The 26,406-nt window shown below is 43.0% G+C and overlaps 2 protein-coding genes across 2 annotated transcripts in view; one reads left to right on the top strand and one right to left on the bottom strand.

The window, feature by feature from the left end:
• Positions 1–17,167, bottom strand: part of LOC146367459 (ephrin type-A receptor 4-A-like) — a 33,430-nt gene extending 16,263 nt beyond the window's left edge. The window contains exons 1-7 of the mRNA XM_084913480.1: positions 16,540–17,167; positions 15,816–15,883; positions 13,423–13,620; positions 12,997–13,107; positions 12,231–12,585; positions 3,315–3,470; positions 2,189–2,725 (exon numbers count right to left, since the gene is read on the bottom strand). Of these exons, the coding sequence (XP_084769606.1) occupies positions 2,189–2,725; positions 3,315–3,470; positions 12,231–12,585; positions 12,997–13,107; positions 13,423–13,620; positions 15,816–15,883; positions 16,540–16,696 (1,582 nt within the window). The 5' untranslated portion in view covers positions 16,697–17,167. The remainder of the gene's footprint in view (positions 1–2,188; positions 2,726–3,314; positions 3,471–12,230; positions 12,586–12,996; positions 13,108–13,422; positions 13,621–15,815; positions 15,884–16,539) is intronic.
• Positions 17,168–24,127: 6,960 nt separating this feature from the next.
• On the top strand, positions 24,128–25,596 carry LOC146367458 (C-C motif chemokine 20-like). Its single transcript, XM_084913491.1, has 4 exons — positions 24,128–24,229; positions 24,350–24,461; positions 24,968–25,045; positions 25,171–25,596. The coding sequence occupies exons 1-4, from the start codon at positions 24,148–24,150 to the stop codon at positions 25,283–25,285; spliced, it is 387 nt and encodes a 128-aa protein (XP_084769617.1). The 5' UTR covers positions 24,128–24,147; the 3' UTR covers positions 25,286–25,596.
• The last annotated feature ends 810 nt before the right edge of the window (positions 25,597–26,406 follow it).

The following is a 26,406-nucleotide window of genomic DNA, read 5'->3' as shown; positions in this document are numbered from 1 at the left end:
TTCATCCAACTGCCGCAATACCTCACAGAAGGAAAAAGCACCAAGTACAATCCCGTCTACTGTGAGCACAGAACCACATCCAGATATTTAATGACAGACGAAAATCGTGAAAATGGTACAGAGTTTCAAGCGTAGCACAAGTACAGACACCACAGAAAAAGAGGTGATCCATATATTTGTGCTAAGCTTCCCTTTGTGTAATGACTCTGATCAAAACAAAGCAAAGACACCAACTGTGCCTGGAAAAGAGTTTGATCGCTGCAGTTGCCTCTCTGGCACAGAAAATGACAAAAATCCTCAGTGATGCACGAGTCCCTGTTTGTTACTAAATCTGAGGTGCAACCCACAAGAAAGACTCGGTTCAGTGAAATTGCGGCTCTGTCTTTGGTGGATTTCCACCACTTTTGCAATCGGTAAATGCAAAATGTAACGGTTTTTCAGCCACTCGTTTGTATTTTTATTAACTGACACTGACAGGCTTTTACATCATATTGGCCTTGAAATATTTTAAATAGTTTGCATTATTTAAAGAAAGTTTGAGGAGCATCAATATAACATATGCAGAATGACAAACTGAATATGCTCTAATGCTGATTCTAAGGTGAACCATATGATAGTTTGGCGTCACTGACTGCAGCTCAGAATGGCTGTTTATCAACAGTCCCATTGACCCAGTGCACCCGAGAACTGACCTACATCTCGTTCCTTCCTATTCCACAGAGACAAGCTTCATTCTGCACTCTCTCCCCTTAAATCCCTCCACATTTCCCTCCTTTTAACTCTCTCTTTGTCCTCCTTTGTGGCTGCTCATACGATATCGAGCCATATGGTAGTGCAGGTTGGGCTTGACAGATCCCAGGCACGCTCTCATGCTGTGCACACGCAGTTAAGTTATTTCCCCGGGGCACCTGGAACCAGGCAGGTGCGCTGCTTTCTAAATGCCACCATAAAGACTTGCAGCAATGACAGTTGAGATGTAACAGCATCAAAAAAAGAAATAAATAAAAGCACACGCTGAAAACTAATGGAGAGCATGTGCGAGGAACGCCACACACCAGCTGACACCTTCACAACTAAAATGAAACACTTCATAAAATGTGAGTGACTTTTCAAATAGTTTTGCGGTTAAGCATTTTAGGGCAAAAAAAAAAGGAAAATCCCACCCTTTGGTACGCCGGCGCTGTTGAGTGTCGACACGATTCTGCTCAGTTATTTAAGTGTGGCGATTTACTTTTTATTGCATCCGCTTCCCCCTTTAACCAACTCTCTCTATTTGTTTTTAAGTCTGTGATTTACATTTTCCAGAATGCTTTCTGACATCCTCTTGAAAACACCCCTATAATTAATTCAGCTGTTGTTAGGTGTAGGAGGACAGAGTAATAACTATGGCAACTGTGACAGTGATAGTAAGAGAACAAGTTTCCGGCTGGAAGAGAGCACGACACGGGCCTTGTCGTGTGTTTCTCCATTAACAACTTAACCAGTTTTCACACATGAAGCCTGAACAACGTGGAGACAATGAAGCCAGGATGACATTAAAAGTAGTAGTCTGCTTTTAGATGTGATCTCACTACCAGGATACTGTTTAACCAAGGAGCTAAACAAAGTACTGCTAAGTAAAGCATGCAGGAGGCAGAGGGGCAGGAGACAGGACCGCTGGCTCACTGTGAATCCTCCAGATCATTACCTGCTAAATTCTTGCAAGTAGCTAAATTAAAATATCCCATTGTGTGGTACATTTGCATTCTCACATACAGCTCCACACATACAGAAAGGTTTAGCCCCACTGGCCGTCATGTTTCTGCTTCTCACATGTTATCCAGAACCTTCTCAATTTTCAAATGAAACTGTGTTTTCCATTCAGTGCAAACCAAAATGTACCTTTACTTCCTATCACAAGTGGGAAAATTGCCATTGTTTTACAGCTTTAAAGTGCTTACAGCAGATGCTACTTTCAATACACACAGATGCAGTACACCTACATGCAGAGCATGTGCATATCTGCTTGTGCAATCTACAGTTTTGAGCTTTACTCATGCGACCTAACTTCCCGTGGGCCTCCTCACGCACTGAGTAGCGGCTTGTATTCTGCTGACCCACTTACGGACAACATCTATAAGCAGATTTTGTGTTACAGTCAACAATCTGACAAACAGATTTATCACAAACAAACACTTCTCTTTCTCACCAGCTTGGTTGGTGGTGACGCTCACAGACACGCTCTGTGCTGCCCCTGCACCACTGGCCTGGGAAACCCCATTGCGCGCATGGACAATGAAGGTGTAGTGCGTGTGGGCCCTGAGCTCGCTCACCACCACCCTGGTGGTCGTGAGGCCTGTCTGACTGGGAGAGAAGAGCACATCTGAGCCGCAGGGCGCGCAGAACTGAGAGCTGGAGACGGTGCCGCCGCCAGCGCCAGGCCGGGGAAAATCTCCAGGCCTGCTCTGGAAGACACCTCTGCCTAGATGAGAAGCTTCGGGTCCCACAATCCCCTGGTCTGACTGCATTCCCAGCCCACTGTGCTGAGCCTCAGGCTGAGAGATGCTGCGATTCCTAGGAATGGCTCTACCACCAGTGTGGCTGTGGCTCCCAGTCTGACAGATGAGACACTCCAGACTGTAGCTTGTGTCACTTCTTCCTCCCAAACGATGAGGGGGGGTCCATTCCAAGACCACTGAGGTCTCATTCACCACCGAAATGAGCTGCTGTGGGGCTGATGGTGGCTCTGAAAGAAGAGCGTAAGGGGTGGGGGAGGGCATAAACATAAATGAAATCAACCATATACTGTGAATTCAAAATGTGGAAGTAAATGGAATGTGCGGGGCTTCTGGCACAGCCTAAAATGCAGACATCTGGCATTAGACTGAAAATCATACGGCTGTGAGATGTTTTTGATGGGGTTGATGTTTTCGTCTGTGGCCTTTATTTTTTTGTATGTGTGCCTGAGAGATTGTGTGTATGTGTTTTTGCTTTTCCCAGGCCAAGAAAACCATGTGCTGTATATAGGCATAATTAAGTTAACCAAGGCCACCAAGTCTGTCACACAGAACCTACTCATAGACTTACACAGCGAGAGAGAAAGGGGGGGAGCATTTATTCACTTCCTGATGTCTTTAGTTATCACTCCCTAACAGAATGTAGATGGTGGCTTAGTCATAAGGAATGGGATTGTGAAACAGGAGTGGCATTCAGACACATTTGTGTGCCCCTCTGTTTGTTAGAGATATAGACTTTGGGTAAAGACGGCTGTGCTTATTGCTTTTGTTTGTGCAAATGCATACACGTATCGTTTGTGTCTGCGTGTGTACTCTTACGGGTACAGGCCATGGAGGGAGGGTCAGTATCAGCACGGAAGAATCCAGCATGGCAATCACAGATAGTTGCTCCATCTCTGAGTGAGTGGCTATGTGGAGGACACTTGGCACATCCTGGATCTGTAGACTTGGCCTTGTAGAAACCAGCACGACAGGCTGCAGAGACACAAAGAAAGAAAGATTCCATTTGAAACATCTGCATTAAAAAAACAAAGATAAAAACAGGCCACACTGACTCAAACATGAACATTATTTTTTGGAGAGCACAAAAAACTGCATTCGCATTGCTCCAGGAGCACTGCTGTGCTGGTCCACTACTTCGTAACATAAAAACGCTGACCTCATGCATCACACCTTCCTTCCACCCTTGCTTTGTAAATGAGTATTTTCAGAGGTGAGAACATGTCTGAACCTCACTATTTTTGCTATGTGCTACAAAGAATAAAGGACAACTTCAGATGAAATTAAATTCATTTTTTAAAGTGTTCTTGAGGAATTATTCTCCAGGCTTTTTGAAGGTGTCTCAGGATTTCAACATTGGCAACTTCTTCACTCATTTTCAGTCCAGTCTTTCTACCTGCCCATTTTCAGGGAAATAATCTTCTGTTTGCTAAGTCACTTAACACTGACCTATCATTCAAGAATAAAAGGCACCTAACTCAAGGAACAAACCAGTGTTGTGTCTAGACATAACAGACAACCTGGCAAAGCACCAATTTCATATTCTATCATTAGCACGTTGTTACTAGCAACCTAGATGCAAAAACCCATTGTTTTTTCCCATTTCTTTAGTTGAATCTATGAAGACATTATCACAATTTGAGAGGCATAACATAGAATCTTTCCACCAACAAGGTGACTCCCAAAGAGCTGTTAGCTGAAAAAACCTGATATGGCTGGACTGAAAATCAGTGGCAACAGGTTCGAATTTAAAATTGTGCTCTCCGATGCATCCATCAGAGTGTAAATGTTATATGGAAAGCACTTAAGCATAAAAATGTATTTGTATAAACGAGGCATGTTGTGTAAAACAGAGTTTGCAGAAAGAGTAGAAAAGCACTATCTCTTAGTATTTATCATGTACCCAGCAAAATATAGAGAAATAAAGGGTGCTTAAAACTTTTGCACAGGGCTGTATATGTAAGCGGAGAAAATAATTGTGTTGTTTTAGTGTTAACCTGTCTGGGATTTATGCAGTTCGCTCTGATGTTGGCTCCGACTGTGCGCCCAGTCACACAGGTGGCATTATGCAGTTTTCTACATTTATTACATGCCAAACACATCTAGTTTAAAAATCAGTTCATGAATTCAATTCATAACTTCTAATAAATTTGAAATGAAATGTATAAATTCTTTATAGGCGGTGAAATACATTCTGAGCGTATTAGATTCCAAATATACACCCAATAATTTTTGGTGTGAAACGTTGTGCAAGATATCTTTACAAACATATTATATTAATAATTAATGAGATTATAGGAGTTAAAGTCCACCCCGCTGCAGGCTGCAATTAGTGCTGTCAACATTTACTTCCAAGGTCCTAACCCTTGATACAGTTCTTTGTTTTTGCCTGTATTGAATGCTTAGAGAGCCTTTGCAAAATTCAAACTGACAAGCGGAGTAGGTTTTTCCTTGGACAGCGTTTTGATCCGAAGACAAACAACTGCTAAGGAAAAATCTGGAGAGAGAAACAGATCCAGCGCGAGGGGGGAGGGGCACGCTGACTTCTTTTATCTTTAACTTTGATGAGCAAAGAAAGGAACACCTAAAAGAACACTTACTGATCAGCTCCCACTCACACGCAGAAACCAGAAACACTAGAACTGAATACATCAAAACTCCTCAGCGCCGGCAGCCCACACAAATATAATTGACATTTAAATATATGAAAGAGGAGAAACAGAGAAGGAGAGGGGCTGAGAGAGAGACAGAGGAAGAGTGGAGGGAGATACATCTTCTCTCTGTATACCAGGGAGTTCATGCATTGACAGAACAACAATACAATAAATGAGTGCATAATTATACTGCTTGACATCCACTGGTGAAGCAAAAGAGATGGCAAGGCATGGCTGCTTAGAGCAATTTCTTCTCTCTCTTTACTTTCAGAAGGAAATCCTTTATTTGTTCCACTGCAATCATTTTTTCAACACCTTCTTTTTTCATCATCACACCCTATTCACTCTCCTTCCTCGATCCCACCGTCTTTCCCAATTCTCCACTTTTTCCCCCCCAGCCCTTTTCACATTTGCACAGGGAGATGAAGACATCCCAGTGAGAGTGGATAGGAATCTGGGAATGATGTGTGTGTGTGCGTGTTTGTGTTTAAGTGCGTTAGTATGCTTTATGACACTCTCGTCGGTAGATGAAAGGGAGGAAGTCTCCTCTGTAATCTACTCAGACCAACCATCCTGCCCCATCTGTGTGTGAGCCTCCACAGATTTGCTCTTTCACACACTCATTTGCCCTCCCTTTCACATTTCACAGTCTCCCTCCTTCGCTCCCCATGCACTTCCTCCTCGACCTCCACTTATCTGTCTTTCTCCGATAACTCTTCTCCATACATCGCTCTCCTCTTGCAGTATCAAGCCACGAGAAACCTTTGAAGCGTTGGCTGGCATTCTTTATACCCCCATATCGATACCAGGGGTGCCGCGCACAAGTACACACAGCTGAAAACTACTCGGTCGAAACCTGTAAATTCATAAAACGCACTCACGGCTGATAAGAACGGCTTTCATGTGGCGAGTGACTCATCGTGTTGTGGCAGTTTAGACAATAAAGTGCAAGATAAAAATACAGTCATTCTCCAGCTGTTCTCTGCATTCCTTTATCAACAGTGTAGGTAAGACAGAGAAAATTATCTGAACCTCTGAGGAGGACTTAGAGGTTGATTACAAGGCTCAACAAGAATCTGCCAGGGGGGTAGCACACTGCTTTTTGTTTCTGTCCCATCTAATCCTCCATCCTCCTCACAAACAAAGACGACACACTGAAGGGAGGAGAGAAAGAAGCAAGCAAGTATTTGAAGCCATAAACTTCCTTCAGCGCCCTCTTATGTCTCTATTCTCTCTTTTCTCTGTAGCCTTTTGTGTCTCCTTTAGCACCGGTTACTGGAGGAGGGTGGGTTTTTGGTGACCTGGAATGAGAGCCCATGAGGGTGTCATTAACCCGACATTAACCCTACGCTACCGAAGGCCGCGCGAGAGCTTGGGTTTGACCGGTAAAGCAGCAGCGATAGGGAAGCACACTTACTGATAAGGTGGAAATTTGAAAAAAAAAACAAAGACGTGTGTGTGTGTCTGTGGGCACATTAACATTCTGCCTGTTAGACAGGACGATAATTACAAAGCAATCAGCTGTTCGGCTGCTTGAGACAAGCGAGACAAAGTGACAGAGTGTAAAGGATTGGGAAGGTTGACTGGGAGAGGCAGCACGAGAAAAACACTGACAAGAAGCGAAAGATAAAGAGATGAAGAGAGGGGAGACGAAGTGAGAGGGAGAAGGGAGAGACATGCAGGAGAAGGTGCCCTTTGATTACTATCAGCATTGTCTTCATTTGCATATGCATTCTTCTGCTACCCAAAATGCAAATGCAGCTCATTCCAAATCCAACTAAAAGCCTCGTCGGCACACTGTATGCATGCATGTGTGCATGTGTGTGTGTGAGGGTGGGTTTGTGTGCGTTTGCGTGAATTCTCCTTGACCCCGTGTTAGCTGTCATCGTCCCTTGGTTCTTCCCAGCAGAGGGGTGGAGATGGAGGAAGTACCCCTCACTGCTCTGGTCTGACACCTGTCTGCGTGATGGATGGAGGGAGGGATGGATTGACGGATTGATAGACCGTCGCGCGAGAAGGAGGGACGCTGTTAATCGCAGGGGTCATGCCCCATTTTAATTAACGCCCAAGGAAATGCTGGGGGAAACGCTGGAGGTGAGGCTGAAGATAGGATCGGATCCTTATCTTTTTCAAGTGTAGGACTTCCTAGAATGGACCACCTGGCTCCAAAATCAAAGTTCCCCTGTAGCCAATTTTAGCTTGTATTTTACAGGGTCAATGGAGTCTTGCATTTAAAACGTCAGAAAAGCGTAGAAACGAGGCTGCAGCTTTAAGTTTGTCTAAATTTAAATATTCACATAAACTGGTGGTCTGAAGCGAGAAGTGTGTGGATTTGTGAGTGTGTGTGTCTGCCTAAAGCCAACAGTGTTGAACATTAGCATGTGAAAGGGACTCTGCAACAATAACCCCCCCTCCCTATCAGACACACATCACCCCCTGCCACCACCACCACCACCATAGCAGCAGCAACACCCCCACCCCCTGACTGTGGTTCGGGGAGAGGAGTTGGAGAAGCGAAAGGAGGGATAATAGGAGCAAGACAGAGAGGGAGAACAGAGCTTGTGCCCATGCCAGGGAGCTACAACACAGCCTGGTGAAGCTGGCAAACCTCCTGTACATTAAGAACAACCTGGGAGAGGCAGACAATAGCACACACGCAGACAGACACACACTTGCAGAAAGAGTTTAGTCGCACAGATTGTTACGGAGGAATGCAAAGCATTTCCCCCACCTGAGTTTGGCTCACTTCAAACAATCACTCGTGCTATTCCAGTGTCTTCGCTTGCCTCGTCTCCTGCCATACGTGCACATATACACAAACACACATGCACACACAGAGACACAAACTCCTCCCTCTCTGTTTGCCCCATCACACTCTTCTCTAGGCATTCCTGGGCAGTCCTCCAAACTGTGAGTATATTGGAAGGAGGGCTTTGTTAGGCAGAAAATCAGAGATACAGTACACAGACAGACACAGTCACACACACACGTGCACTTGTTCACACTCGCACATACACACACTCTAAGTCAGCAGTCCAACATGTCCGGAGTCCAGAAATGCGATGCAATAATTAGAGGGACTGAATACAGCGATTACGCACTCATTCTATCATCCGCTTGCTCTTTCTATCATCTCTCTTTCAGTGTTGCCGTCTCTCCCTCTGCCTCTTTCTGTCCAACTGCTGTTGACGAGACACTGCAGGTGCGTTGGAAAGAAGCACAACCATGAAATCTCTCTGGATGGAGGGAACACACATGCAAACACGCTCGCACACAGAAACATTCCAACCCTCCCAGGCACTGAGCAGAATTGAGGAGATTCGGACGACAGAGAAAAAGGAGGCCAGCAGAGAGAGAAAACCAGGAGGCTCCGCTTTCATTCCACCTCTTCAGCCGTTCACATTTCACATTCTCTCTGTTGTCTCTCCTCCCTCGTTTCCAATCCTCCCAGACGGATCGCAGCTGTCAAACTTTTGACGTCTTCATCCACCTCGGTCGTGACCCTGCTCTGTGCGACTAAACTCTTTCTGCAAGTGTGTGTGTGTGTGTGTGTGTGTGGCTGTCAGCCAAAGTTTTTGACGTCTTCATAAGGCTCAGTCATGACCTCGGTCTTAACCAAGGGTTTAGAAAGAGGGGGAGTTCCCTCTCTCTTGTGTTTCTCCACTCGCCCCCTTTGCACCAAGTGACAAACCCCCAGCAGGGGAGGGGGAGCTCTGTATTGATGCCTTCTGCTGTCAGTGGCCTTCTTTCAACCCCTCTCTCACCCCATTCATGATCTAATCCCTTCTTCCTCTCCAGAGCTTCTCCGCTCATCCTCTCCATCCTCATTATTTTGCGTCAACACTGGAAATGAACTTCTCACATTTTACTCCTTTAAATCTACACTTGTTTCAGTTTAAATTAACCGCAACTGTCGCAGAAGCTTAAACGCATTACCAGTGCAAAAGTGCACATGCAGATAATATTAATGTGGGTAACAATCCATTGAACCAGGAGACATATAACTATGAAACATTTCCAGCAGACAAGCATAGATTTTTCATTTATAATTAAATGTACTTGTTTGGTGTTTTACTATCAGACTAGATTTTTCTCCTGTGTTTTTATAAACACCTTAAAAACTCATGCAAAAAGAGAAAGTGGGAGTTATTTAGGAGGTAATCAAACTAATCCTTGCTTGTGTGAATTATTTTTCTCTTACTGCGTCACAGAACTCATACTCATACACTGACAGTTGCCATTTCAGTGCACTCACACTGACATTTAGTGCACTACGAGAACCTAGATTTTCTAGTGATAACTCTCAAACCTGAGTGTGACCCATCAACGGTCGCTTGAGCTTGTATAGCAAGAGGGATGAATCACCAAAATCTTTTAAAGCATTAAGAGGAATGTTGTTAATGCTAATCCTTGCTAGCTAGCTAAGAGCACATTTTTAAGATGCTGACAGCTGATGTTGATGTTCAACGTGAGATAACGCTGCACAGGCCTAGAAACAGGTCACCAACCCCCAGTAATCTCTGGTTTTTGTGGCCAATTTTCTATTCCTTGACAAGTGGGTGAGTGGTTGCTACCAGGTGAAATTGGTTGCAAAAAGAGTGCTGCACCAAAAACCTCCTTGTGATCGCTTTGGTTGATAGCAGATTGCCACTCTTGGCTGTAGTTAGCATGGAAGATGCTGACTTGACTTCCAAATACACTCAATTCCCTCTCCAAGTTGTACTGAAAGTATGAAAAAGTGCAATGCAAACTTGTGCAAAGTTGTGCCTTATCAGTGTAACAACAAATTACAAAGGCACAAATTTTACTTTGAAGACAAACAGTCTCCTTTTCTGGTTTGTGTAACACTTGATGCCAGCAACCTAAAGCAACCACTCCCTAACCAGTTTCAGAATACACATTTATCACTAGCAAAAGTACTCACAAGGGTCGCTGACCTGCATGAACTGGGCGTTAGCAATCAATTTCATAGTAAATATACATTTTTCCTTCCAACTGGTGGCTGCTAGATAACCTTAGACAGGTCTCTAGGTCTGTGCATCCCGGATCTAACATTACTACATTAGATGACAACTCTAACTTACAAGCATGACAACTGTAAGTTGCAGTGCTAAGAGAAGACTCCAAACTGAGACATACGATTTTCTTTCAAGTGCAAAATGAGCCCAGCTTCTATTGACGTATTGCCAGCCAAGGTTAGTTTGCCTGGTTTTGTCTTCACCTGAACGCGTTGTGCCGACTCAGAGATGGCACATGAGTCTACATGATCCAGAAATCTCTTAGTGTCTGTGACATGTTGAGAGACAGATCATCTTAATCTCTTCCGAAATCTACTTCTCTTCCCTCCATCCCGCTACGCCCTCCTGTTCTGTTTCTCTCTGCAAATTTTAAACTTAAAATAGGAGAAGAGTTAAGGTGTCCGTCTAATTCAGTCGGGTCAGAGGTTTTGGAGAGATGCATTCTGTATTCATTCAGACCTTGATGAATTTCCACTGAGGCAGCTGCGCCCAGCCAACAACCTGACAGGCAGAGAGAGTAGGGAGATGAAGAAGAGAGCAGCAGATAGATAGATGGCACTTCACATCTGCTGGAGGTTCAACAGAGTCAAGGGTCTCTCCTAAATCTAGTTGAGGAGGAACATCTTTCAGGCTTCAGGGACCACCCCACAAACCTCCCCCTCCTTTCAGATGAAACAAATGAGCTAAGCCGGGTGACGTTTCAGAGAACATCTGAGACACATACTATTCATATTCATACAGAATTTTGGCAACTGCATCTCTCATTGCAAAGAAAAAAGTCATGTTTTTTTCTCTCTTAATCACCAACTGGCCAACTGGCAATGCATCGCTCTTTTTTATGTCCATCTCTGTATATTTCTCTTTCTCAGTGTCCCTTCTTTTCTCTTTGAATTATGGGTCTGTTTGTTATACAATTAGCCTGCTGGGATGGGCTTCATAAATAAAACCGAGGGAGCACATCAGTGAATCGTTCACCCCCACCCCCACAGCTCTTCTTCTATTGGTCTCTGTCCATCTGTGTATGTGTGTTGTGTGTTTGAGTGAACATGAATGGAGAGAGTCGAGCCATGTTGTAAAAGTGTCTCCACTAAGTCTGTCCAACCCCGTTCACCCCACTTTGTCACATAAGCGCGGACATTTGCAGCCTTCACTATCACAACAGTCGTTTCCAAATATTACACGTCATCCGAGCCACATGTGAGTCGGTGAAAGGTGTGAACAGCTTGCATATTTGTTACAGTAAAGTTCAGACCAAATTTGTAAGCGACAGAAAGACATTTTTGTCCAGATGGCTGTGGTTATGCGAGCACACCTCATATGGAGACCTTAGCGCTCGGTACACAAAGCAGAACTTCAACTTGCAAAAAGATCGGTCTTAATTTAACCCACTCTAAATGATGGCTGGGCATGTGTCCATACAGATAAATGCTCCCAGTGCATGCCACCCTGTTGATCTGAGCAGGCCAATAATAGGACTGCACCACTAAAGCTCACTGATTTTAAAAGTTGTTGAATTTTTACTAAAAATCAAGTGAAAATTACACTTTTACACATTGCACATTGCTTTTTGACTTTGCCATGCAGTTGCTAAGTATCCAGCGGAAACTCCAGAAAAAGAAAACCCATTAATTTGATTAAAGACGTTCATAAATGGATTTTATCACCTTCAGAATGACCCATCTTATCTCTTTTCTCTGTTCTCAGCTTGTAACCCGCAATCTGAATATTATTAGATTTTGAATGGTGTCAATTTTCTTTTGTGTTCTTTTGTGTAATTTGCAATTTCAGTTGGATACCTTACAAAACACTAAAAAAGTGCTACTATCTACTGTTTCTGCAACAGAATAAAATTTGTTATGTTGTCCTCTCCAAACCACATTTGCCAAGCTAGCGAGTGCCCCTTTAAAAACGAAAAGAACCGAATATCAAAATTTTCAGAGTAGCTTGTTAAGCTGAGCACATTTGTGATTGTTGTTCACAGAGACGCTAAACTTCAAAGTGACAACACATTAATTCAGGAGTGCACAAAAGAGAAGTAGCTCTGCTGTAGCCAGCACATTTACCTTTACAAGCACCTCCCCTCTCCTCATATCCGGGGTTACAGAGACATCCACCAATAGGAACCAACCACTCTCCATCAGCACCGCAGTACATTTTAGGTTCCTCTCTTTCTTCCGATTGGTTGACACAGGACCCCCGGACCTCCACTAAGGAGGACGTGTCGGCCCCGGTAATGGTGTCGGGAAATGTTGCCAGGTTACGAACGGTTAACGGGCAGGTTTTGTAGAAAACTCTGACAGAAACCAAAGCAATGCAGGCGCCCACATCCTGAAAGGCTAGATAGAAGCCCTTCCGGGTCGTGACTTTTACATCTCGCACCTCTGTGTTCAGTTTCATGATGCGGTCTCCAACATCCACCTGAATTGAGAGGAAACAGCATTGCATTAATAAACAGTGCAGTAAACCGTGTCACCCCTTATTAATTCAATTTGCTTGTTCAACTTAAAGTGGGCGTTTCAATTGAACCGCTGCTGATCTCCACATCTTCAGCACTTGGCTCCGATTCAGAATAACTTTTATTGATTGCTAAGGCAAAACAAGCTTTATGGCCTGCAAGATTAGAATGTAAGTCACTTTAGCAAAGACTGAGCAAAAGCACCTTGCCAACATTCCCGGGACAGCAAAACAGACGTCCAAGATAAAAGTGCTTGTAAAACAAATAAAAACATTACAGCTAAGTGCTTTTGGGGGGGTTTATTTTCCACATAGGAGCAAATTACACTGAGTGGCGGAGGGAACTCAAAGCCTGACTCAGTTGTTCGGTGTTACCTGGGTGAAGCTTTCGTCTGCTGCCACCGTATCCACCTTAATGAAGCTGCTCTCTTTGATGTAGCTCTCTCTGTCTTCGTTTGACTCATGGTAGTACAGATTGAATGTCTCCTACAAGACAAAAGGGGAATTAAAAAAAAAGGGACAGACTGAGGCACCTATTTATCGTCAGCACCAGCACTCATCTTTTCTCTTAATATGATAATGAGTCAAAGTGGGGTTTGTGCTTGAATAAACAGCAGCTGTAATATAAAATAAAGGTCCATTAGCGGCAGTCTGTCCATTAAGTAATTATCATGAGAGTTAACATATTAAAAAAGGTCAGACCCTTTATCAGAATTCTTTGCTGTTTTGTTAAAACTTTTTACCGCAGTCAGGCCATACATTCACCAGCACGCTACACATCCTGAGCACGCTTTCACGTACCTTACAGGTGCCGGTGACCCCTGGGAGGCTATTACAGTCTCTCAGGGTGAACTTGACTTCGACGTAGACCCGCTGAGCTCCAGACCGAGGGATCCAGTCTGTCCTGAGCCAGTTGTTTTGATTGGGCTCCAGGACATTGCACACCTGGTACGTCCTGATGGGGATGTTTTTCTCATCCATAATGCTCACCTCTTCCCACTTCAAACAAGCACATTTGTATAACTGCGTTAGTTAGAGCAATGATTGTGCATGTAAGACATATGTTGCTGCCTACAGGCGTTAGACTACATTCGAAAAATGCATTTAGTTCAGGCCGACATCACGAAGACCAACTTTGAAGTGACTGGAATTGAACTGAAGCAGATGTTCCATTAAAGTTGCCTTGATGAATGACTTGATATTAATGAAATGTAACTGTCATGTGGAGAACAGCTTTCCAAAACTTCTCCTAATTCAAGATAGTCTGATTTTTTTTAAATTAAAAAAGTCATTTGCCAAGCAGCAGTCATTTAAAAAGGCTGCTGGCACTCAAATTTCAGATGACACGCCAGTTTAATTTCCCACAATGCACCAACAGAGAAGGGTTTTCAAAACCCTTCCATGCTGGCAGCTGCAGACTGTTATATAATTTTGACAAAAGCATCTAAATAGCCGCTGTGATGGCAGCAATGTTAAAGTGTCTGAAAGTTGATTTTCATACTGTGCTGGCGTGAACTGAAAATGACTGCATACGTCGCATAAAGTTGAACTCTTCAGCGTAGGCACGAGCTTTAAACACACACATAAGCAGCGGTGGCTGGCAAAAAAGTGCACACTGTGAAAAACTTAGGTTGCCTGTCCACTGGGGGGTACTTCTAGTCATCATATATACAAAATAAATTTCAGATGCCGGTGTCCACCCTCTGATTCACCGCTGCTGTGTGAAGCCTCACGGGCTAATGCTCATTCTTGCATCAATATTCTGCAGTGGACGGTGGTTCAGATTTGTTGCGACTCCAAGGTTTTTGCAGGCACATTTCCATACGAGTGAAGCAGGCTCAACCTTCACCGCACCATCCATCTCAATAGAGCCGATTATTTGCCTTGTACTGTGACCCTTCAAATGACCGCTGAGCCTCCCAAGTCCAAATTGGCTTTTTATTGCCACTGAATAATAATCTGCTCTCTCCCTGCTAGTGAGAGCTGTATACACACTAAATGCACCGTGTCCAAAGAGAGAAAAAGAGAGCGAGAGGAATGACAGAAGAATGTGTGTGTGTGTGCTTGAAGGACATGCTTGTGTGTCAGTGTGTGTCTTTAGACTGATCGATATGCCATCAGAGTTGATTTCGTTGTCTAATGTGGGCTTATTGCCTATATGCTATCAGCTAATAATAATATTATGTATATGTTGGGTGATTTGTAAGCGGTGCAGTAAATATGTTAGCCTTTACAGTTTTATGTACATTTTAAGCCCATTCTTTATTGATTTAATACTCAAAATGTATCAGGACTGCTATTGGCCTGGAATATCTAATCGAGACTGATCTTTTGTAAGCCACGCATTTCTTTATGTACAGTGTGTCAAAATGTGTGTGAGTGTGAGGGTGTGCACATGCCCACATAGTGTGAGGGTTTGTGTGCTGTTGTAGTGTCTTTGCGGGTTGAGGAAGTTAGCTGTATAAAAGCTGACATGGGGTATGATGTCTCTGTGTCTAGTCTCCTTCAGAGTTTTTGTCAGCCTACGCAGCTGTCAAGGGAGAAGAAAAAAAACATACAGAAATGGAGTTTTGTATGTATGTATGTGTGTAGCTAAGGGGTGAGGAAGGTGGGGGGAGTGCCTGTAATCAAAAGCTCAGTGCGTGCAGACCAGGACCCTGTCAATCAAGCAGCATGTGAGAGTATAAGGGCAATGGCAAGTGAAGAAATAACAGTCAAGTTCACCACTAACTCTTAAACCAACAAAAGAGGTAAGAGAGACACTGAACAACAAAGAAAGAGAGAGAGAGAGAGAAAGAGAGGAAGAACTATGGATGGCAGATCACGACAATGACAAAAAAACACAAAGAGAAGATCAAATCTGAAACAGATATCACCAGGATTCATTCTGGCAACTGTACGGTAGTAAAAATTCCTAAAAAATGACACCCACCACCAAGCTGGTTTATGCCTTTACTTGTGCCAAACGCAATGGCAGCAGTCTCATATTAGCACTTAGGCTTGGTGAACAACAGCACATTTCAAAATCTGTGGGATGATTATTTACAGTTTCCAGACCGAGCGTGTGCATGTGCGCGTGTGAGGAACGAGAGAGGGTGTGTGAGCGTGTTTTCCAAAGAGAGAACAGGTTGTAAACAGTGTATTCATAAAGAAAAAAAAGAAAAAAGAAAAAAGAACAGGCAGCTCCCACTCACCCCTCCCTCTGCAGGACTGGCTGCCCATTTCAGCTCTCCTGGCACTGTCCTGGTATCCAGCAGGGTCACTAAAATTGCATACACACACACATGCAGGTGTATTCAGGACAACCAGTCTGGAATATTTTTTTTTGAATTGCTCTTAAGCAGAGAAAATTAATTTGACAGACTTCTCACAAGAAGTAAGTGATAGTTAAGCTGTGAACAGTTATGGAAGTAAAAGCAGGCGTCCATTGGCACTGTTAGGTTTAAAATTGTTATCTTATTTGCACTGTATATGTACATTTAATATCACATACATTTATATTTTTCACAGAATTTTAAACTGTTGATTTAAGACCTCGGAGCTTTATTCATATACAAAACCACAAACCACAAACTATGAATTCAACGGTTTAACTGTTTGTAACAAAAACACAGAGGTGCTCAGTGTTCGCCACCACGACCAAACCCACAAACATAAAGAAACAAACAAAAAAGAAGAAAAGGGAAAAATATTTCAAGGAAGAAAAAGCTCCCAGCTGGACTGCACAAATATTACAAAGATATCTAAGAATTCAACTTTTTTTTTCCCTTTTCTAGATGTTTGCAAATTTTTCCCTGTTCTTTGCTATCCTAGGACGCGCCTTGAGCGCACGCAGGATCTCTCCCAGCTCGCAACAGCGGAAAAAAAGACCCGACTGTGCCACACAAGCAACACGGATTCGAGTCCCTCCTTCCTTACCTTCATTTGGCGGATAAATCCTTGTTCTCGAACTTGAAACTAATGTTAATATCCAGATAGTAGAAGAAAACGTTCGCCACAGATTTGCAGCCATGTGTGCAGCGTGGAAGCGTGTGCGTTCCCCGTCGGCTCCGCGCACTCGCTCTAGCAGCTCCATCCCGGTGGGAAAAAAGTGTTTGAATGAAACCAAGTGTGAACGCGAGTTGGATGCAGCAGTGGGTACTGGGGCGGTCTCCTACACTTCCTATGCTTCCAGTAATGATAAATGACACGAGGCAAATGACTGTTCTAGACTATACGAGCGTCGGTGTGTTATCCTTCAGCATCTTTGTTAACGTTTCCAAGAAGGCAAATGCAGATCTGCAGCTTCTGTGTTTAAAAACGGGTGACATTAGTTGAAAAGAATAACTTCGCTCTGGCTGTAAATTTAAACTGCATAAAATTGTTAAAAAAAATAATTGAGACGTTTTTCACTGATTCGACCACAAAACTTAGTCAGCCCACTTTAAAACACCTAATCTGATAAATATAATGATGGAGTAAATGAATGCTGTAGTCAGTAGAAGCTGTCTGGCGCACGTCAGAAGTGGCATTTAGCAGTGATAACCCAAAGGAGGGCCAGCTGGGGTACAGGAGGCCATAAACGTCACAATGCTGCACTTAAAAAATAATCACATAGTCACGTGCATTTCAAAACATGAATATGTCACATTCTCCTGATAAAGGCCTGAAGTGCCTGATTGGAGTTGAGGTTGTCCTTTGTCCTGAGAAGCGAAATACCCATGAATGTGACTACAGCGCCACCTGTTGTTGATGGTTGCCGGGTGAAGGAGGAGAAACCCAAAGAATGGTCAGGATCATTTCACAGTGGGCTGTTGGTTATTTTAAGGCTGAGAACAGGAGGGTTGATGGAGCTTCAGTCATTTCTCTGCCGTCTGTCGGCTACAGTTTTTAGTATTTTTTCAAATCCCACATGGATGTAAAGAAATGAGCATGTTCTTAATTAAAGAAGAAAAACACTCCTAAACAAAAAGGCTCAAGAGCCCGGCCTTGTGTGTAAGCGTGATGCAGCGCACAAAGAGCCAGGCTCATGACCTGTCCTCCTACACGCTCCTTCTCTCAGAGACCCTGGAAAACGAATCACTGCTGAGGGGCCACGCAGCTTGAAGAAGTAAATTCTTCGATTTCTATTGACCCAGTCTGGTTTTCTCTCCTCTGTCGTCCATTTTAACAACAAAAGGTGAAGCAAAGACTTGCTCCATCATGTTCAGTCCTTGTTTAACACGTACAAACGTATGCTCTGATAACCCCTGTTGAAGACCAGCAACAAAGAGCACTAAATGGCAGGTGTTTGTCTGGTTTTTCGGACTTTTTTGGGGACTCTCTGTACGTGAGACTTCATGTGTGAGTGTGTGCGTGCCTGCGTTTGCAAGTATGTGTTTGTGCGAGCCGGTCTCCATCTTGCTTTTGTGTCTGCACAGTTGCTACGCCGAAACCATCTCAAAGCCCTGTGTGGCATCATAATGGACCCAGGAAGAGCATCTGGCACTTTGAGGCGGCAAAAACGATCTCCCCGCATCGACCTGCCACTCTTCCCCCACCCGCCATAATAACGTTTTCACGTTTCATTCTTCGCCAGGCCCACGATAGAATGCGCAATCACAAAGGCCCAATTAGCCGAGAGGGGACCACGATTTCGCTCGGGGACCAGCGAGCCAATCGCATCGGGCGTCGTATGGCGAAGGCCAATGGGGCAGCGGCACAGGTGGGTGGGACATGGCAGCGAGGCAGAGGGGACACGGTGACATGGATGGAGAATGCGCCGTTGTTTCTGGTCATTTGTGTCACCAAAGTTTTGATTGATGACGGTCTAAATGTTTTTCCCACTCTCCCCTGAGAATCACAGCTTTCTGGAGGGGGGTTTGCACAAAGATCCCCCGGCGTCGAACCCCTACTTTACGTTTGGCCCTTAGCCCTACGCCACACACAAACACACATCCCTACACGCTTTTTTGTTCCTTGCGAGGCCCCAGATGGCTCCTGCCCACACATGTGTATTGTTGACCACTAGATACAGGCGCTTGTTAGCGTATGAGCGCATGAGAACCAGCATTTAAAGACATCCAGAATCGCCAAGTGTCAACCAGCGATGAGGAGAACAGAGAGAAGAGGAAGAAATTTAAGCAAAGTACATAAAAAGTAGCCAAATGTAAATTTGTGCATGTGCGTGAGAGTGTTAAGAGAAAAGCCCGAGGGACGGTAGGTGTGTGGGCGGCTGAGAGAGATGAACAAAAGAAGCAGGGAAGAGAGATGAGGAGCAGCGCATTGCCAGTGAGGATTTGATTGGGTGGGTGGGTGGTGGTGGTATATGTGTGCGTGTGGAGGGTGGGGGGTGGCTGGGTGTTGAAAAGGGATCTTCCCTCAAAGCCTCTCTAAGATATTCCTGGAGCGAGCTAAGGTTTCATTTGGCTTGCAGTCCTACACAGAGTGCTTACATCGCACTGGGAGCTAAAACCATTTAATATTCACAAAACCAGGCTGATATTCCCGGGGCTATATGACAGATAATAATCAGATTTTCTAAATCTGTATGGTGCGAGCGTGTGGTTGAACTCCTTGGGTCGACAGAGCGTCATTAGCATGTCAGAGGCGTTTCGCTGGTACCCGGTTTTCTCCATAACAGCTGCTAGTCTGGCGAATTACTCAATTCCTGTGTGGATGTGCGTCCGTGTCCACGCACGCGTGCGCTCAGTATCAACAAAGGAAGAAGCGAACAGAAGGTTTCATCAAAAACACCAAAACACCAAACGTGTGTGTGTGTATGTGTGCTGTGCATCATGTGCTCACTTTGATGACTGAAGAAATCTCCATCAGCATCTTTCTATGGAGTGTATATGTGTTTGTGCGCGTGCATGCCGCGTGTGTTTGTGTGGTGTGTTTGCATGTGATTGCATAAACGTGGTGTCAGAGTGATGAGATGTTCCCTCCATCCATCTGTTCTGCTGGCATTTACATCTTAAGAGGGCTACAATAGAGGAGAGACAGATAGGGAAAATGCAAGAAAGCGAGATAAGTAGTGCAGTGACGAGATTCTGCAATATTGTTGGTTTTTGTTGTACACTCTTTAGAGTAAATACACACTCCTGGGTCACCTGTAACAGCTCTCTGGTTCCATTCTGAAACCATCTTTTAACACGGTTGAGGGTTTCTAAGTATTTGCGAGAAGCCGTGTATGAGTGAAGCTATGGTGTATCTTCCTGTGGATGTGGTTGTTTTGTTTTTTGTTTTTTAGTGTGCATGTGTGTTTTTGTATGAGTCTATGCATGTACAAGAGACAGAGAAAGAACTCATTGTTCCCATCCTCCTTATCTATCGTCCCAGCCGAGAGCCCGTGCTGTTTCCCCCCTCAGCGATATGACCCGGCTCTGATACCGCATGCCCTCGTCTCCACAGATAACAGACCACCCTAAAAATACTCATCTTTCTACCAACTTACTCGCTTCCCCTCTGTTCGCTTCACCTCTTCTGGCTCACTCTATCCTCCGGAGTCTCCCCGGCCAGGAGTTAGCTTCTGCCAGACTAAAATACCTCTGGGCGCTTCCTAGAGTCACAGAGGTCTTCTAATTCTATATTTTCCCCCCTTTTCATCTTCTACTACTCATTCTATTGGAGGCCGTGGATGTTGCAGTGTTGGTTTGAACAACAAAAGTGTAACTCAGACTGTTACATCACAAGTTTTCTTATAATTTTCCACAATAATTCCTCATCTCCCCCCGCAGCTACTTCAGTCACCCACAGTCTGGACACACGGGGCAGATGGCATGTAGGAGGAAAACGATGAGGACAGAATCTGCCGGGCTCACTTAATTACACATCAAATAATTTACCATAACGCAATAAAATATTGAAGAGTGCATTGTTTTTTTCGTGCCTCACGGGTTCGACAGTCTGGAACGATACTAATTATGATGATTTTTTGAAGATCATGCCACAGCCAAGAGCTTTGGGAGATTTTTTCTTAATCTCTCTGCCGATTCTCTCTCTGGCTAAACTCATCTCTGCTGTGAAGTGCTTTTAAGGATCCTGACAATGCCCCCCTCTCTGTTGATTCGAGGAAGTTCTTTTTTGCTCATTTAAAATGCTTTTATTCCAAAGTACTTTGGTACGTTTGACATTTGGGGTTAGAAAAGCTGCCGTTTTGTTCTTTGTGTGTGCGTGTGTGCTCATGTGTGTGCTCACGCACGTGTGTGCGTGCATCCTCGCCCTTCTTTCGGCCTAAACCCACGCAGGTGACCAGAGGGGGCCTTGTGTGGGTGGACAACTCAATGGTGAGCCCCCCCACCCCACTCCCCGCCCCCACCCCCTTACACTCCCGTCTCTCCTCCCTTTCTCTCTTTTCTTGTCCTCCGTCCACCAGCATAAGTTCAAAACGAAGCAGAGGGGCCTATGAGGAGAAAAAGTCTACTTCACACCCACTCTAAAGCAAACAATCACCAAAAATACATCTATAAAACGAAGATGATACAAGAATATATATGTATGTGTATATATATATGTGTGTGTGTGTGTGACCTTTAACGGTGAAGAAGTGGTTTATGTACATATGAGTGATAAAGCATGACTAATAACAAAAACTAGCTGAGCAAAAAGTTAGTCAAACTGAAAATAATCACAAACGATCTTTATCTGCTTCTCATTAAATTGTTTCTGGTTTGTTTGGATCCCAATTAGCTGCTACAGAGACAGCAACCATTTTTCCCGAGGTTCACATAACTAACCACTACTTCACAGAGTAAAATAATAACAGCACTTTAGCAAACAAACCAATAATATAAGAACCAAACAGAAAAATGAAAAGGGCGATACAGGAAACAACAATATAAGGAAGGAGTTACTTTACTGAAAAAGGCGGTATTTACAGTGATCAGCCCACAAGGAGATTGTTAAATCCTCTCTGTGACACAGTGTTGTTTGAATTATGTTGCTAGTGTCACTTTTTCTGTTCACTGTAGCTGCAGAAACAATGCTTCAAGTCACATAAAGCAAGCTTTTTCAGTGAGAAACACTCTGTACTACCTGTGCAATGGCATACAGTTGTATGCACTGCCTATCAAGTATTTATTGGAGAATTTAGATGGTGGAGGCAGATAGTAAGAGCCGTTAAAAAGCAACAACCAGTTAGAGGTGGACTAATAGTTTGCATGGCGCCTAAACACAACTCTACTTCAATACAATGAAATACAGTAGTTAATATTTTTGAGCAAGAAAACTATTTCAACATTCATCTGGATCTTTTTAGGCTTAAATAAAAATCATCATCCTGGCATTTCTGCATTAACTGGTTACTTTTCTCAATAATGTGTAAAAAGAAAATACAATATAAATTTATAGATGAAAGACTTAGAGTGATTTCAGGCAAACAGCTGACTGGGTCCTTAAAAACGATGAGTAAATTCTCTGTAATAAAGACTCAGTGCGGCTGTAACCTCATAGGAAAGTGTTTGTTTTTCTTTAAGTGAAGGAGACAGGACGGCAAGAGGCTGTGTTTTATGTCGGATTAGCAGGGATTAGGCTGTTAAACCAGGCGTTGCTGAGTTAATCATGCCAACTTTCCCTTTATCAGTGCGTGCCGCAGATTTCACACGCAAACGCCTACATGTGTAGAAACAGAGAGGTTGAAATAGAAGGTGGGATGTTAATGAGTTACCTTAATTCTTGTGTTGATTTGAATCTGACTCATTTTGATTTTGATATGTAGGTGACTCCCACACGCTTACTTTTGGTACCGTGAGAGTTTCTTCATTTCTTTTACTCAATGACACAAATAAAAATTTGCTGAGAAAAGTTGCTTGCCCTGTAACATGTTTTAAACAAAAAGAGAAAATAAAAAATAAAACAAAGAATTTTAATTTTACAACAATTCTTGTTGGTGGTATGAAAAACAATTGTACTGCCGTGGGTTATAAAGTGGCTAGATTTGCTTTATTTCTATTTATTAAATCTTGCTGGGCATCCATCAACGGGCCATGACCACAGTGCCCCCTATGGATAAAGGGATAAAAGAAGGAAGCAAAAACTGCTGGAGGACACCAACAAGCGTGGTCCATGCATGTGTGGGTCAGCCTGCCAAGTAGGAGGACAGCAAAGGTTTCAAGAAGGGCAGGAGTTGTGCAAGTCATAATGACACAAAGCTCACAAGAGTCAGAATTAATTTAGGATCACAACTTCAGGCTTCAGATGACTTCTCATCTGTCTCGTCAGACTCCTTATAAAAGCTATCAGCATGCATAAACAACAATGAAAAGAAATACATTTTAGGCATTTTGTTCTCGAATTACTGAATTACTTTATGCTCTAAGACACATAAATTTCAGGGGAAAGAAAATGGTTACCATGAAAATGACTTGTTTTCATAATTACTCCGTGATGATGGACATGAAAAACCAGCCTCTGGCAAGAGCACATGTGTTAATCAAACAGCTGACAGTTGACTCAGTGAGACTCTGAAGACTTACTCAAGTAGCGGTCCTCTCTATAGATGCTGTGTCAACAAGCATTTATGCTTCTGAAGTGTCCTTGAGCAAGGCCACAGATCCCTATCAACTGCACTGGATAGAAATGCGTGGCTGGCCTTCACACTTCTGATTTCCCACTGATAAAGGCCAATCACATGGAGTATGTGGTGCAAATAAACTCATGTTAATTGCAAAACATTCATATTTGTCCCTAAATAAAATACTGTAGATATCATTATTTTACTGTAATGGAGCTGTTTATTTTTACGCGGACTTGTAAACAACCTGTTTATGCTGTTTTTGAAACCTATTGTATACTTATTGTATGTGCTACAACTTGAAGCTGTTGCACCTATCTAGGTCAGCTGAGCGAGATCTGAAATTGTCAGCTTTCTGCAGACTAAATAGGTCATGCTAACCAGAACCAGGGGAAGGGAGCGGGGAAGTTTGACAACCTTCACATACACTTTGAGTTTTCACCACAAAACAATCCCAAGATTGCTGATAACATCAAAAACCCAAGATAGACAACCGCTTCAAGCTACAATGTGAAACTACTGTACGACAAAGGCTATGGCAGTCATGTTTTGGTAGGACTACAACACGCTATGGGAATATCGCATGTGAGTGTCACGTGCATTTGAATGTAGCCATGTGGGCATATGCACTCACACATGAAGATGCAGCCATGAAATCAAGAGAAATCAAAGTAAAGCTAAGCTATATAACGATTCAAATCTGCTGTGCCATATATGGAGAACATCACTGCACAACTGTTCAGAAAGAAAGTATAACATGCATATGCACAAAGTATAAATCCATATTAGAGCCAAAGGAGATATATGAACTAACTGCATCAGAGCACCAGGCCCATATCATCCCACATAAACAAATCCTAGCGTTGCGTAAAAGCAGGGTACATGCCTAAATTGGTAATGAAGATGCAAAGTTGCAGCATGATGCAACAGTGGGCTTCCTGTCCTCAATTTAGGAGCCACAAGGTGCAAAAACATCAGTAGTGGAAAAAGTATATATATATGTGCAGAGACCATGTATTCAGTGAGTCCCCGGCCACCCTTTTTGCACTGTCAACATGGCTCCGAGAGGTACGATCACCCTGACGGCCCTTCTCCTCTGCTTCATACTGGGGATACTTTGTCCAGCTCCAGCTGAATGTAAGTTTATTTTGTTGCATTTAACTTTTGGTCAGTTAATAATGACAATATGACATAACGACTCAAAGATGACATGTTAATGATCTGGTGCCTTTGCATCTGTGTCTGTGTGCGCATTAGGTGCCCGTACATCCTGCTGTACCAGCTACAGTAAGACGCCCGTGTCCTTCAATCGCATCAAGGGATACAGAGAACAACGTAACTGGGAAAACTGCCGCATCGAGGCAATCATGTAAGACTCTTCTAAACCACCAAATTTTGCCTGCAACCTCTAAATTACTCATTATAATACTTGACTAGAACAATCATAGCATGCCAAACATTTGCAAGTGGATTGGTGGGGACTAACGGGGTGGATTGGATCTATTCCAAAATATTCCAAATACATTGGTAGTTTTTTGTGGCGAGAAGTATTAAAGTTATTTCTGCAGATTTTTGTGGAATAAAAATAAGACTTTTATTTTTAACATTTTAATGTTGTTAAATCATAAATCAAAATTTAATTAAAGTTGCAGTTGTTCTGAGTCTAATCCAACAAAACTTAACCACTTTTGATTCATATTATATTTATATTATAAAATCTAAAATCCTTAAATTGAGTTATTAAATGATTGAAGCAGAGACTCTGGCATATGATATTATTTATCATATACCAACACATATACATGCAGCATAAATGAATACGCTTCAGTACTATGATACTCTGTGTTACTCTAATGATGTGTCTCGCTGTTATAGTTTCTACACGGTTGCAAACAGGCAGATGTGTGCCAATCCGAAAGCTGAATGGGTGAAAAAACTCCTCGAACAACTCAGGTATGACATGCTTACTCACTTTAAAATGTCAATTAGGGGCTGTTTAGATGCTCACCTGAAGATCTGGAAAAGCATAAAAAGGTTTGTTTTTGGCATATCACAAGTAAGAACTGCTTATTTTTTAGCGCAAAACTGAAGAACATGTCCAAGGGTGGCTCAGTGAAGAAAACTGGAAACGCTTCAGGTCGTGATGGAAGTGGATCTGACCTCACTGCAACAGAGGCTTTCACTGCTTATTAGCAAAAACCAGGTGTCGCCTTAGACAGCTCGACGTAAAGAAATCGCCATGCAGAATTACCCAGTGTGCCTATACATTTGTTATAAAGATACTCAAGCATTTATAATCAAGTTAATGCTGAGGGCACTGTCCCTTGAAAAACTGACAAAATGTGTAATGCCTTTGCTTTACTGTTCACTCTTAACTTCTTCAGCTTCAGGTCTAAATTCAGTACTCCTGTATTAAGACTGTATTAAGAACAGATTTGAGACAAATGTTGTTGATTATTTGTTCATTCTCTCAATAAATTTTTACAATAACATCTGTTTGTTTCATTCACTGCAACGAATCTGCTGCGTAAACAAATGAATGAGGTAAAACATACATATATTGCATTTCAGACAAGTAAATGAATTTATTTCAGGGTAATGTAACGCTGTTGTCTACATTTCTTTAGTCAAATTGCAGCATTGTAACTAAAATCCGCCATGTCACTTTCACTGAATGGATTTTAAAGTTATTTGAGTGCCTTTAGAACTTGTTAACTAGTTTCACAAAATATTTCAGGTAACCCAACCATTCATTTAGAGAATATTTTCCAATCAATTAATGAGTTAAGTTAGGAACACTTTAAGCACTTGTACTTAAGTGTTGGATGGTGAAAACTTTTCGATGAGCAATACTGATCTCTGAGCTCATGTAAATGTATGACATGGCTGTTAGGGAGGCAGTTTCCTGTGCTATTTCAGATTAACACCCCAAGAGGTTGGTGTACCAGTCATGCACGGTGACACAGTCCTTTGACTGAATATGCACTGCAGTCACTTAAAGCACCCACTAGAGGGCAGAATGAATCTGAGAATAACACCATTGTCTGCCGCGTCATGAGATGTTGATAGTCTGGCTACAAGGACATGAACATTTTTTGAAATGCTCTATTTTCAAAACATCAAGGCTCTTCTTTTTTTCAAGGTCTATGCCTCACAAACAGAGAGAAGTCAGAAGAGTTTATATCCACAGTTTCATTAAACCAGTTGTTTTTAGTCATGTATTAAAGTTACTTTGCTGTGAGCTAAAAAAGGCAAGTAGAATAAGAGCGATTTAAAGGAATAATTTGACTTGTTTAATGTCTCTTTAAATGTCC

This window comes from Perissodus microlepis, chromosome 18, assembly GCF_051167445.1.
Source record: "Perissodus microlepis isolate ML-2025 ecotype Zambia chromosome 18, ASM5116744v1, whole genome shotgun sequence".
NCBI classification, from domain to species: Eukaryota; Metazoa; Chordata; class Actinopteri; order Cichliformes; family Cichlidae; genus Perissodus; species Perissodus microlepis.
This window is presented reverse-complemented; position numbering and strand designations above follow the sequence as displayed.